Source organism: Mustela nivalis (genome assembly GCF_964662115.1).
Source record: "Mustela nivalis genome assembly, chromosome: 13".
In the NCBI taxonomy this organism is placed as follows: Eukaryota; Metazoa; Chordata; class Mammalia; order Carnivora; family Mustelidae; genus Mustela; species Mustela nivalis.
Window position 1 is genome coordinate 3416928 of NC_139032.1, and position 12272 is coordinate 3429199.

Here is a 12272-nt window from a genome sequence, read left to right on the forward strand (position 1 = left end):
GGGCACCCCGGTGAGTTTCACAGATCCCGCTTTTAACCCAAACTCTTAGTGCCATGTGTTCAAGACTATTATTAACCTTCTTCTCACATTGCTCATAGGTCTAGTTAGGGGTCCTCTCCTTTCTTCTTTTGATCTTATGTCTATGATGCTGTCAAAAACACAGCTTTGATTGGCTATAGTTTGTCTTGAAATCAGCTAGCCTCATGCCTCCCACCTTATTCTTCATTTTAAAGGTTATTTTAACTATTCTAAGACATATCCTTTCCATATAAATGTTAGAATCTTGATCTGTATCTACAAAACAAAACAAAAACCTTGTTGGAATTTTGACAAGATTTTCATGAGCCTTTATATTAATTTGAGGAGACCTAACATCTTTACTACATTGATTCTTCAAATCCATGAATATGGTATGTCTCTCCATTTACTGAGATGTTCTTTAATTTCTTTCATCAGCATTTTGTGGTTTTCAGCATACAAATTCATGTATGTTTTGTTAGATTGATACCTAAAAACTTCAAATGCTGTTATATTTTTAATTTCAGTGACACGTTCATTGCTAGGATATAGAAGTACAGTTTACTGTTTACCTTAAATCCTGCAGCATGACTGAACTCACTTAGTTCTATGATTTTTTTTTTCCTCCTACATTCCTTGAGATTTTCTACATAGACAAGCATGGCATCTGCATATAGGGCCAGATTTATTTCTTCCCTTATATAAATCTATATGCGTTTTCTTTCCTCTTCTTGCTTTATTACAGTACTAACAGCATAATAAATAGTGGTAAAAGCAGACATCTTTGCCTTATTCTTGACATAAGGAGGAAAGTGTTATGTCTCACAGCATTAAGAATACTGTTCCACAATGAGATATCATGCCATACTCACTGGGATAGCTATTACCAAAAAAAAAGGGAAAGAATAAGTTCTGGCAGAGTGTGGGGAGACAATGGAACCTTTGTGCATTTCTTGTAGGAAATGTAAAATGGTGTGGTTTCTGTGGAAAAGTCCAGCAGTTCCTCATACAGTAAATGTACAATGGACCCTACGATCCAGCAATTCCACTCTTAGCTATCTACCACTCTATATTTACACACCAAAGTCTCTAATGGCATTATTCACAATAGCTCAAATGTCCATCAACAGATAAATAAAATGTGGTATATGCATACAATGGCATATATTCAGCCTTAAAAAGCAAGGAGATTCTGATACATTCAACATCAAGGATTAGCCTTGAAAACATTATGCTACATGAAATATGCCAGTCACAGGACAAAAAGTGTTTGATTTCACTTACAGCAGGTACACAGGTACTTAGCGACAAAGTGAAAAAGAGGCTACCAAGAGCTGGGAGGAATGAGGAATGAGTCCGTTTTTAATGAACTGAATTTCAGTTTGGGAATATGAAGCAGTACTGGACCTGGAGAATGGGAATGGTTTTACAACAGTGTGAATATACTTAATACCACTGAACTGTACATTTAAAATTGGTTAAAACAGTAAATTTTAGGGGCGCCTGGGTGGCTCAGTGGTTTGGGCTGCTGCCTTTGGCTCGGGTCATGATCTCAGGGTCCTGGGATTGAGCCCCGCATCAGGCTCCCTGCTCCGCAGGAAGCCTGCTTCCCTCTCTCTCTCTCTCTGCCTGCCTCTCTGCCTACTTGTGATCTCTGTCTTTCAAAGAAATAAATAAAATCTTTAAAAAAAAAAAACAGTAAATTTTATATTATGTATACCTCAGCAAATTAAAAAAAAAAAAAAAAGGTTAGGTAAATGGCCAAGAAAAGCCTCACTGAGGAAAGAAAAAAAGTTAGATATAGATTTTTTGGTAGATGTCCCTACTCAAGTAGAGGAGTTCCCCTGCATTCCTTTTGTTACAAGAATTTTTTTTCCCACTATGGTTATTGTTGAATTCTGTCAAATAAATGCCTTTACTGCATCAACTGATACAATCATGTGGTTTTTCTTTTTAGTTTATTAATATGGTGGATTACACTAAGTTTCAAATATGAAACTAGTCTTACATTCCTAAAGTAAACTGTACTTGGTAATAGCATGTAATTATTTTGGTATCAATGTAATATGTGCTCCATAGAGTGAACTGTTAAGTGGAAGAAGTCATATAGCACTTGTGTTAAATGTTCTTCAAAGATCTGGCAGTAAAAACATCTGGGCCCGTAGAGTTCTTCTGTAGGAATTTTTAGATTGCAAATTAGACTTCCTTAATAGTTACAAAGCTGTTCAAATTACTCCATATTGGGTGGGTTTTGGTAGTTTGTTTTTCATGGAAGCAGTTCGTTTCAGCTAAGTTGTGAAGTATATGGGTTGATATTCTTTTCGTGGCTTCAGAGTATGTAGAGATAAACTTTGTTTCTTTCTTTTCTTTTTTTTAAAAGATTTTATCTATTAGAGAGGGGGGAGAGAGAACGCATGTGCACATGAGATTTGGAGGGCTAGGGGAGACTCCCTGCTGAGCCAGTAGCCCAATGTGGGACTAGATCCTGGGACTCAGAGATCATGACCTGAGCCAAAGGCAGATGCTTAACTGACTGAGCCACCCAGGCGCCCCTTTGTATCATTCTTGATATGGTGATTTGTGTCTACTCTTTTTTTTTTTTTCCTTCTTAGTCTTGCTAGAAGTTGTTTCAATGTTACTGTTTTCAGAAGAGCAGCTGATTTCTGCCTTTAACATTATTATTTCCTTCTATTTGTTTTCCTGAGTGTACTTTGCTCTTATTTTTCTAGGTTCCTGAGGTAGAAGCTTATTGACTTGAGACTCTTACTCTTTTCTAACATACATATTCAGTGCTGTATTCCAGATACTTTGATATATTGTATTTTCTTCTCCATTCTCTTCCATGTATATTTTTATTTCTCTTGAAATTTCATTTTTGATGCATGGATAACTTAGAAGTGTGTAGTTTATTCTGTAAGTGCTTAGAGGCTTTTCTGTCATCTTTCTCTTACTGATTTCAAGTTTGATTCTGTTGTCAGAAAACACACTTTGTCTGTAATCAGTTCTCTACTTTTGTTAAGATAAACAAATACTTGTGTTTTATGTGTTGTTTTACGGCTCAGGATATGTCTACCTTAGTATGTTTTTGTGGGCATCTGAAAAGAATATGTATTCTACTATTGTTGGGTGACGTGTTCTGTAAAGATCACATTCTCTTGGTTGATGGTATTGACAAAAACTCTTCACTGATTTGGGGTCCACTATTTCCATCATTGAGAGAAGGGTGTTAAAGTCTCCCAATCGTTGATTTGTCTATTTCTTCTTTCAGTTTTCTCTTCAAATACTGTGAACTGTTATGTGATGCAGACATATTAAGGATCACAGTCTTCCTGGAATTGACCATTTATCACCCTGTATCTGGTAACTTTCCTTGCTCTGAAGTCTGCCTTACTTGATTTAATATATACCCACTCCAGCTTTCCTTTGGTTAATGTTTGCATGATTTTTTTATCCTTTTAACTTGCTTATGTTATAATGTTTGAAGTTTCATTTAGACAAAATATAGGGTTTGTTGTTGTCATTGCTGCTATTTCTTACTCTACTATGCCAGTCCCTCTTTTGGCTGGTATATTTAGATCATTTTATTCTTTTTGCTTTTCTTTTTACTGACTTCTTTTGGGTTACTCAGAATTTTTTTTTTAAAGAATTCTATTTTGATTTCTCCAGTGCTGTGTATTTTTTATATAACATTTCTAGTAGGTATTCTAGGAGCTACATTATATACATATAACTAATCAGTCTACTGGTATCTTCATTTTCCAGTTTAAGGAAGTACAGAAACTTTTACTTCCCATTACATCCTCTTGCCCTTCTGGTAATCTTAAATATTTCCTCTCTATCTTTAGAATCACATCAGACTGTGTAATAATTTTTGCATCAACCATCAAAATTAGTTTAGAAAATTCATGTGCAAGAGGAGTGCCTCCTATATTTACCTATATTTTTCCTGTGCTTTCTTCCTGATGGTGTCAGGGGTCCCCAAGGCCACCCCCAGGTTTGATGTTCACCAGGACTTGCAAGACTCATCATATGGTTGTACACATGGCTACAAACAAAGGGATACAAAGCAAAATCACCAGAGAGAAATGGTACAAAAGCCAACGTCTAAAGGAAATCAGGAACAAGCATCCAAGAATACTCTCCCAGTGGAGTAATACATGACCCACTTAACTCCACCACCAAGGACCTGTGACAACATGTGTTAAACACTGTCTAATAAGGAAGCTCATTAGAGGCTCACTGCCCAACTTTTTTAGTAGGGACTGGTCACAGGCTCTTTCAGCATAAACCCAACAGTTTGCATAGTTTTTGCAAACTATGCAACTATAGTCAACCATTCTTACCAATTCTGAGAATGGTGCTAACCTCCCAGAAATGCAAGATCCCAAGGATCTTGCCGAAGGATCATCTTGCAAGCAGGATTTCTTAAGAATAACAGTCTGAAGCCCGTTATGTTAACTGTTTACTGTACACAGATGCTCCAAGTTTCCTTCTTTTATTGTTTCCTTTTTGTTTCTAAAATTGCATCTGTCCATGCTCCTAGAGACAAATTCTGTTTTCCTCCATCTGAAAAATGTCCTGATTTTCCCTTCATTTCTATACCAAATGAAATATCTTTCATTTGGTATAGAACTTGGGGTTGACAATTCCTTTCTTCCAGGATAGATCTACTATCATAGTGACAGATCATATATGGTGGTTCTCTTTTCATGTTTTTGAGGTGTCTCCAGACGTCTTCCACAATGGCGCCTTTCATTCCCACCAACAGTGCATGACACTTGTTATTTCTGGTAAAACCCAATCTGACTGGTGCAAAACCTCATTAAGGTTTTTGTTTTGTTTTGTTTTGTTTTTTTAAGATTTATTTTAGAGACAGCATGCATGTAAGTGGAAGGATGGCAAAAGGGAGAGAGCGAACCTCAAGCAGACTCCCTGCTGAGTGCTCCAGTGTTAAATTTTCTTTCTAATGGTTTAGTTACTGTTTTGTGTCCATTTTGCCTGAAGCATTTTTTGTAGAGCAGGCCTACTGTTAATGAGCTCTCTCTGGTTTTGTGGTTTTGTTTTGAAATCTGGAAACCTCTTATTTCTCCTGCATTTTTTTTTTTTTTAAGATTTATTTATTTGACAGAGATCACAAGTAGGCAGAGAGGCAGGCAGCATTGGGGATAGGGGGGAGTAGGCTCCCTGCTAAGCCTGTGGGGCTTGATCCCAGGACCCTGAGAGCATGACCTGAGCTGAAGGCAGAGGCTTTAACTGAGGCACCCAGGCACCCCTCTCCTTCATTCTTGAAGGATAATTTGCTGTATATAGAAATCTTAGTTGACAGTCTTTCTTCCAAGACCTTCAATAGGTTATCCTACTGACTGGTGGTCTCCATGATTTCTAATGAGAAATCAGCTCTTAATCTTACTGAAAAACCCTTCCTAGTAGGTAACAGATATCTTCTTGCTGCTTTCAAAATCCTATCTTGGTGTATGGATTTTGATAATTTTGACTACATGTCTGGGTGTGGATCTGAGTTTATCCTACTTGGAGTTTACTAAGCTTCTTAGATGTATAGCTTTATGGCTGTTTTTTAAAGCAAGTTTGGGGAGTGTCTGGATATTTCTTAAAGTTTTCTATCCCTCTCCTTTCCCTCTGCAATTTCCACTATGTATATGTAAGTACATCTGTTGGTGTCTCACAGGTCTCTTAGGTTCTGTGCATTTTTCAATGTTCTTTTTTTTCCTGCTGCTCAGAGTGGATAATCTCAGTTTAGGTATTTTCAAATTCACTAACTCTATTTTGCCTGCCTAATATGCTATTAAACTCCCAAAACAAGTTTTTCACTTCAGTTGTACTTTGCAGCTCCAGAAGTTCTGTATGACTCCTTTTTATAATTTCTTTATTGATATTCTGTCTCTTCAAACACTGTTGGCCCAATTCCTTTTAGTTCCATGTTTATGGCTTCCTTTAGCTCTTTGTGTATATTTGATATAGTTAATAGGCAGGCAGTTTAAAACGCTGCCGCACTCTTCTGCCACAAAGTAGGAGCTTCTTTCTTCACCAAATTTTCCACTTTTGACTAGGTTCCCAAGTTTGACAAAACATAATTCTGGCAGATTTCAGCAGCTCATCAGTTGCTTTGCGGCAGGTGCAGAGCCACGTATTTCACTTCCTCCACCCTTTTGATGTCACAGTGCAATTTCTTCTTTGATGTAAGGAGCAGTGAAGAAATGTGAAGAAATGTGTTGGTTAGTTTCTAAATACTTGAGATTTACTTAGGTATCTTATTATTGGTTTCTAATTCAATTGGAGTTACAGAATATAAGTTGTATTCTACAAATCCCTTCAAATTCACTAGGTCTATCTTGCTGAGCATACCAAACCTATTTGAAAAAAATGTGTATTCTGCAGTTGCACAGTGTAGTGTTCTGTAACTACTGATCAAGATGATGTAGTTGCTAGTTTTCTTTAGATCATATATGTCTCTACTGACTTTTTACCTACTTGTCTTATCAACTGCTCACTGGGGATTAAATTCCCTGTAATAGTACAGTTGCCTTTTTCCCTTTAATTCTGTCAAGTATTTTAAAGCTTTGTTATTCAACACATGCATACATACTGGTATGTCTTCCTGCTAAAGTGACTCTTTTATCATTCAGAAATGGTTTTCTTTCCCTTTGTGTTAAAGTTGATTTTATCTGATTTGCTACAATTTCCTTTTCCACATTGAGCATAGTTAAAAGAGACTTTAAAGTTCTTATCTAATCATTTCATCCATAGGCTGAATTATGGTCTGTGAATTATATCTCAAAAAAATTAAAATTTGAAAGATGGCTAAGATTCAGAACAGTCAAGAAAAGAATAGAGGGCTAAGAATCTAAATGAAGTATGTAGGGAGGTGCAGGTAGGAGATGCCATGAACAGAGGAAGAGAAGAAAAATGTCCATGATGTAGGTAAGGAGAAGCACCTGGCAGGAGAGAAAGGTAGTTAGTGGTAGAAGAGAAAGCAGAGGTGTTGTAGTATCCTGCGAATCGTTTTGAAAGCAGACAAAAGAACACATTCTACTACACAGTTGTAGCTCATACAATTTAAATTACTTATATCTTCTCATTTGGCATATTTTCTGGTGTGAAGAACTATCACACTACAATTGATTTCATGAACAAAATTTCCCACCATAGGTTACCAAGGGGCAACAGGGTGGCTCAGTCAGTTGGGCATCCCACTCTTGATTTCAGCTCAGATCATGATCTGAGGATTGTGGGATCGAGCCTCACATCAGGTTCTGCACTCAGTGGAGAGTCTGCTTAAGAGTCTCCCTCTCCCACTGTCCCTCGCCCTACTTGGGTGCTCTCTCCCCACTCCACATAAATAAATCTTAAGAAAAAAAAAAGGTTCTCAAACATTGGAAAAAGTTAAATTTTGCAATCACTGAGAAACAGTGGGATGGGACAATGAAAACCTGTGAATGTTTTTAACCTGTAAAGAGCCATATATTTAAATGTGAATGTTTCTTTTTCTTTTTCTTCTTCTTCTTCTTCTTATGTTCAGTTAGCCAATATAGAGTAATTAGTTTGGGGGGGGGGGTTGACAGAGAGAGATCACAAGTAGGCAGAGAGTGAGAGGGGAAGCAGGCTCCCTGCTGAGCAGAGAGCCCGATGCGGGGCTTGATCCCAGGACCCTGAGATCATGACCTGAGCCAAAGGCAGAGGCTTAACCCACTGAGCCACCCAGGCACCCCGATAATTAGTTTTTGATGTAGTGTCCAACAATTCATTAGTTGTGTATAACACCCAGTGCTTATCATAACTTAACCTGCCTCCTTAATACCCATCACCCAGATACCCCATCCCCCCCAACCTCCCTTTCCACAACCCTCAGTTTGTTCCCCAGAGTCAAGAATAGCTCATGACTTGTCTCCCTCTCTGATTTCTTCCCAGTTTTCCCTCCCTTCCCCTGTGGTTCTCCATGCTACTCCTTATGTTCCACACATGAGTGACACCATATTATAATTGTCTTTCTCTGGTTGTCTTATTTAAGCATAATTCCCTCCAGCCCCACCCACGTCAATGCAAACAGTAGGTATTCATCCTTTCTGGTGGCCGAGTAATATTCCATTATATTTATGAACCACATCTTTTCCCATTCATCTGATGAAGGACATCTCAGCTCCTTCCACAGTTTGGCTATTGTGGACTATTGCTATGAACATTGGGGTACATATGACCCTTCTTTTCACTACATCTGTATCTTTGGGATAAATATCTAGTACTGCAATTGCTGGGTCATAGGGTAGCTCTATTGTTAACTTCTTGAGGAAACTCCATACTGTTTCCCAGAGTAGCTGTACCAGCTGGCATTCCCACTAACAATGTAATAGGGTTCCCCTTTCACTACATCCTCACCAACATTTGTTATTTCCTGTTTTGTTGATTTTAGCCATCCGAAGTGGTGTAAGGTGGTATCTCAATGTGGTTTTTTTTTTTAATTTTATTTATTTATTTGACAGAGAGAAATCACAAGTAGATGGAGAGGCAGGCAGAGAGAGAGAGAGAGAGAGGGAAGCAGGCTCCCTGCTGAGCAGAGAGCCTGATGCGGGACTCGATCCCAGGACCCTGAGATCATGACCTGAGCCGAAGGCAGCGGCTTAACCCACTGAGCCACCCAGGCGCCCCCTCAATGTGGTTTTGATCTGTATTTCCCTGATGGGTAGTGATGCTGAATATTTTTTCATGTCTGTTAGCCATTTGTATGTCTTCTGCCCATTTCTTGACTGGATTCTTTATTTTTTTGGTCGTTGAGTTTAAGAAATTCTTTATAGATCTTGGCTATCAACCCTTTATCTGAAATGTCATTTGCAAATATATTCTTTCATTCCGTGGGCTGCCTCTTAGTTTTGTTGACTATTTCCTTTGCTGTGCAGAAGCTTTTTATCTTGATGAAGTCCCAAAAGTTCATTTTTGCTTTTGTTTCCCTTGCCTTTAGAGACTTGTCTTGAAAGAAATTGCTGTGGCTGATGTTGAAGAGATTACTGCCTATGTTCTCCTCTAGGAGTTTGATGGATTCTTGGGTTTCTTCACCTTTAAAGATCTGACACTGGGGTAGTCACTAGATCAATTTTATCATTAAAATCTCAAATATGTGCATAGATCAAAGATCCTACTTTCCAATGACAAGAATAAATGAAATGTACATCAACTGATGAATGATGAATGAAAAACAACAGAAATATTATTGATATGGGCTACAACATGAGTGGACCTTGAAAATATTATGCTAAGTGAAAGAAAACAAATACAAAAACCACATATTATATGGTTTCATTTATATGAAGTACCCAGAAAAAACAAATTTATAGAGAAAGAAAATAGATGAGCACTTGCCAGTGGTTAGGAAGGGAAGAAAAGGGAGTGACTCCTAATGGGTGTGCACTTTCTTTGGGGGTTACGAAAACATTATAGAATTAGTGGTGAGGGTGGCACAACTTTTGTGAATATACTAAAATCTACAAACTGTAGATTTTGAAAGAGTGAATTTTATTGGATGTGAATTATACCTCAATAAAGGAACTTTTAAATGCTTAACTCCCGTGACAAATACCTAAATAAGTTAGGAGTTTTATAAGAATGGAGGCTGTGCTGTGGATATCACTGTTTGTTGACTAAAGGCTCCCTCACACAGCAGACATTCAAAACAATTTCTTAAGATTCAATGAAAGAGTGCTAATTTCTTACTAGTTAACAACCTGTAGGTCCAGCCCTGATCTATGTCACAACCCTAAAGCATATTCCAATTTCTTCTATCAGGCCAAACTCCTTAGACATGGCCAAATACCATGTGTATATATGGCCAACAATATATTCATTTAGAATACAGGTCAAAAGATTTTATGTAATTCAGATCAGATACATACCAAAGTACATGGAAATTCAATTTAAAGAATCCTAAAATATGTAATTTCTATGCCTCAAACAGAAAAACAAACCCCTTTATGCTTCCCCCCCCCAAAAAAAAGTTAAGATTGTTTTGGGTGCCTGGGTGGCTCAGCTGGTTAAACATCCAACTCTTGATTTCAGTTCAGGTCATGTCAGGGTTGTGGGATTGGGCTCCACATTGGGCTTCATGCTGGGCATGGAATCACTTAAGATTCTCTCTTGCCCTCTGCCCCTCCTCTTAAAAAAAAAAAAAAAAAAGTTTGGACTGTGGTCCCTTTCTGAAACAAGTAGGTTTGCATGCCTGACACTCTTCCAGGTATGGAAATTTCATCTTAAAAAACTTAGCATTTCAGGGGCACCTGGGTGGCTCAGTGGTTTAAGCCTCTGCCTTCGGCTCAGGTCATGATCTCAGGGTCCTGGGATCGAGTCCCGCATCGGGCTCTCTGCTCAGCAGGGAGCCTGCTTCTCTCTCTCTCTCTGCCTGCCTCTCTGCCTACTTGTGATCTCTCTCTATCAAATAAATAAATAAATAAATAATCTTAAAAAAAAAAAAAAAACTTAGCATTTCAGACACTTAAGCCCTCACATCAATTTCTCATAAGGATATAAATAAAAGAAAAAAATGTATATTGAGTGATACTGGTCACAGACAGGATGAGATTCAGGGTGTGCTAAGGATCCCACAGGAAGTGGCAGAGTAGGGATGGAAAAAGTGAGCAAGTGCTACATTCTATTTTGGCCAAGAATGCTTCTCTATTAACATCATAAACGTTAAAGTGAAACATCAGAAGTTTTCTCTCTTACCTTAAGTAACATTCTGAATTGCATGTGCTACATAAACTTTTTCCCTCAAAGGTATAAAATATTTGAAAACTGGAGGGGAGGAGTCAAGATGGCGGAGAAATAGCAGGCTGAGACTACTTCAGCTAGCAGGAGATCAGCTAGATAGCTTATCTAAAGATTGCAAACACCTGCAAATCCATCGGCAGATCGAAGAGAAGAAGAACAGCAATTCTGGAAACAGAAAAACAACCACTTTCTGAAAGGTAGGACCGGCGGAGAAGTGAATCCAAAGCGACAGGAAGATAGACCCCGGGGGGAGGGGCCGGCTCCCGGAAAGCGGTGGAGCAACAGAGCACAAAATCAGGACTTTTAAAAGTCTGTTCCGCTGAAGGACATCGCTCCAGAGGCTAAACCGGAGCGAAGCCCACGTGGGGTCAGCGAGACCTCAGGTCCCCCAGGGTCACAGAAGGATCGGGGGTGTCTGAGTGTCACAGAGCTTGCGGGTATTGGAACGGGAAGGCTGGCTACAGAGACAGAGCCGACAGTAAGCTCGCAGCTCGGGGTTACCTTGAACTGGTCGCAGGTTCAGTGAGCTCGGAGCGAGGGGGGAGGTCAGACAGACGGGAGTAACTGGGCGCTGTTCTCTGAGGGTGCACTGAGGAGTGGGGCCCCGGGCTCTGGGCTCCTCCGGGCCAGAGACCAGGAGGCTGCCATTTGTATTCCTGTCCTCCTGAACTCTACGGAAAGCGCTCAGGGAACAAAAGATTCTGAAAGCAAACCCGAGCTGGTTACTCACCCCAGCCCCTGATAAGGGCAGTGCAATTCCAGCTGGGGCAAAGACACTTGAGAATCACTACAACAGGCACTCCCCCAGAAGATCAACAAGAAATCCAGCCGAGACCAAGTTCACCTACCAAGGAGTGCGGTTTCAATACCAAGGAGAACAGCAGAATTCCAGAGGAGGAGAAAACAAAGCACAGAACTCATGGCTTTCTCCCTGTGGTTTTATTTGTTTTGCAGTTAATTTAATTTTTTTCTTTTTCATTATTTTTTTCTCTCTTCTTCTGCTAAAATTTTTTTGAACTTTTACCCTTTTCTTTTTTAACGTTTTTTAACTAGTTTATCTAATATATATTCTTTTCCTTTTTATATTTTTCTTTGTTTTCTTTTTTTAAATTCTTTCTTTAATTTTTTTTTATTTTTTTCTTTTATTTATTTTTTCCTTCTTTCTTTTTGAACCTCTTTTTATCCCCTTTGTCCCCCCTCACAATTTGGGATCTCTTCTGATTTGGTTAAAGCATATTTTCCTGGGGTTGTTGCCACCCTTGCTCCTTCATATATTCTTATCTGCACAAAATGACAAGGCGGAAAAATTCACCACAAAATAAAGAACAAGAGGCAGTACCGAAGGCTAGGGACCTAATCAATACAGATATTGGTAATATGTCAGATCTAGAGTTCAGAGTGACAATTCTCAAGGTTATAGCCGGGCTCGAAAAAGGCATGGAAGATATTAGAGATATAAAAGCCCTTTCTGGAGAAATAAAAGA

General features: G+C 38.8%; 1 protein-coding gene across 26 annotated transcripts in view; it reads right to left on the reverse strand.

The window, feature by feature from the left end:
- The window catches only part of ZNF169 (zinc finger protein 169), a 60729-nt gene that overhangs the window by 22583 nt on the left and 25874 nt on the right, over positions 1–12272 (reverse strand). For 11 of the 26 annotated variants that reach the window (XM_082694207.1, XM_082694218.1, XM_082694198.1 and 8 more), the window contains one exon: positions 3954–4063. The exons of 10 other annotated variants lie outside the window; for them this stretch is intronic. Coding sequence is in view for 5 of the 16 variants with exons in the window: in XM_082694218.1 (XP_082550344.1) it covers positions 3954–4063 (110 nt within the window). In the remaining 11 variants the exon portion in view is untranslated. Of the gene's footprint in view, positions 1–3953; positions 4064–4361; positions 6209–12272 lie in introns of all 26 variants that reach the window. 5 more of the 26 variants (XM_082694205.1, XM_082694212.1, XM_082694214.1 and 2 more) reach the window with 4 other exon arrangements.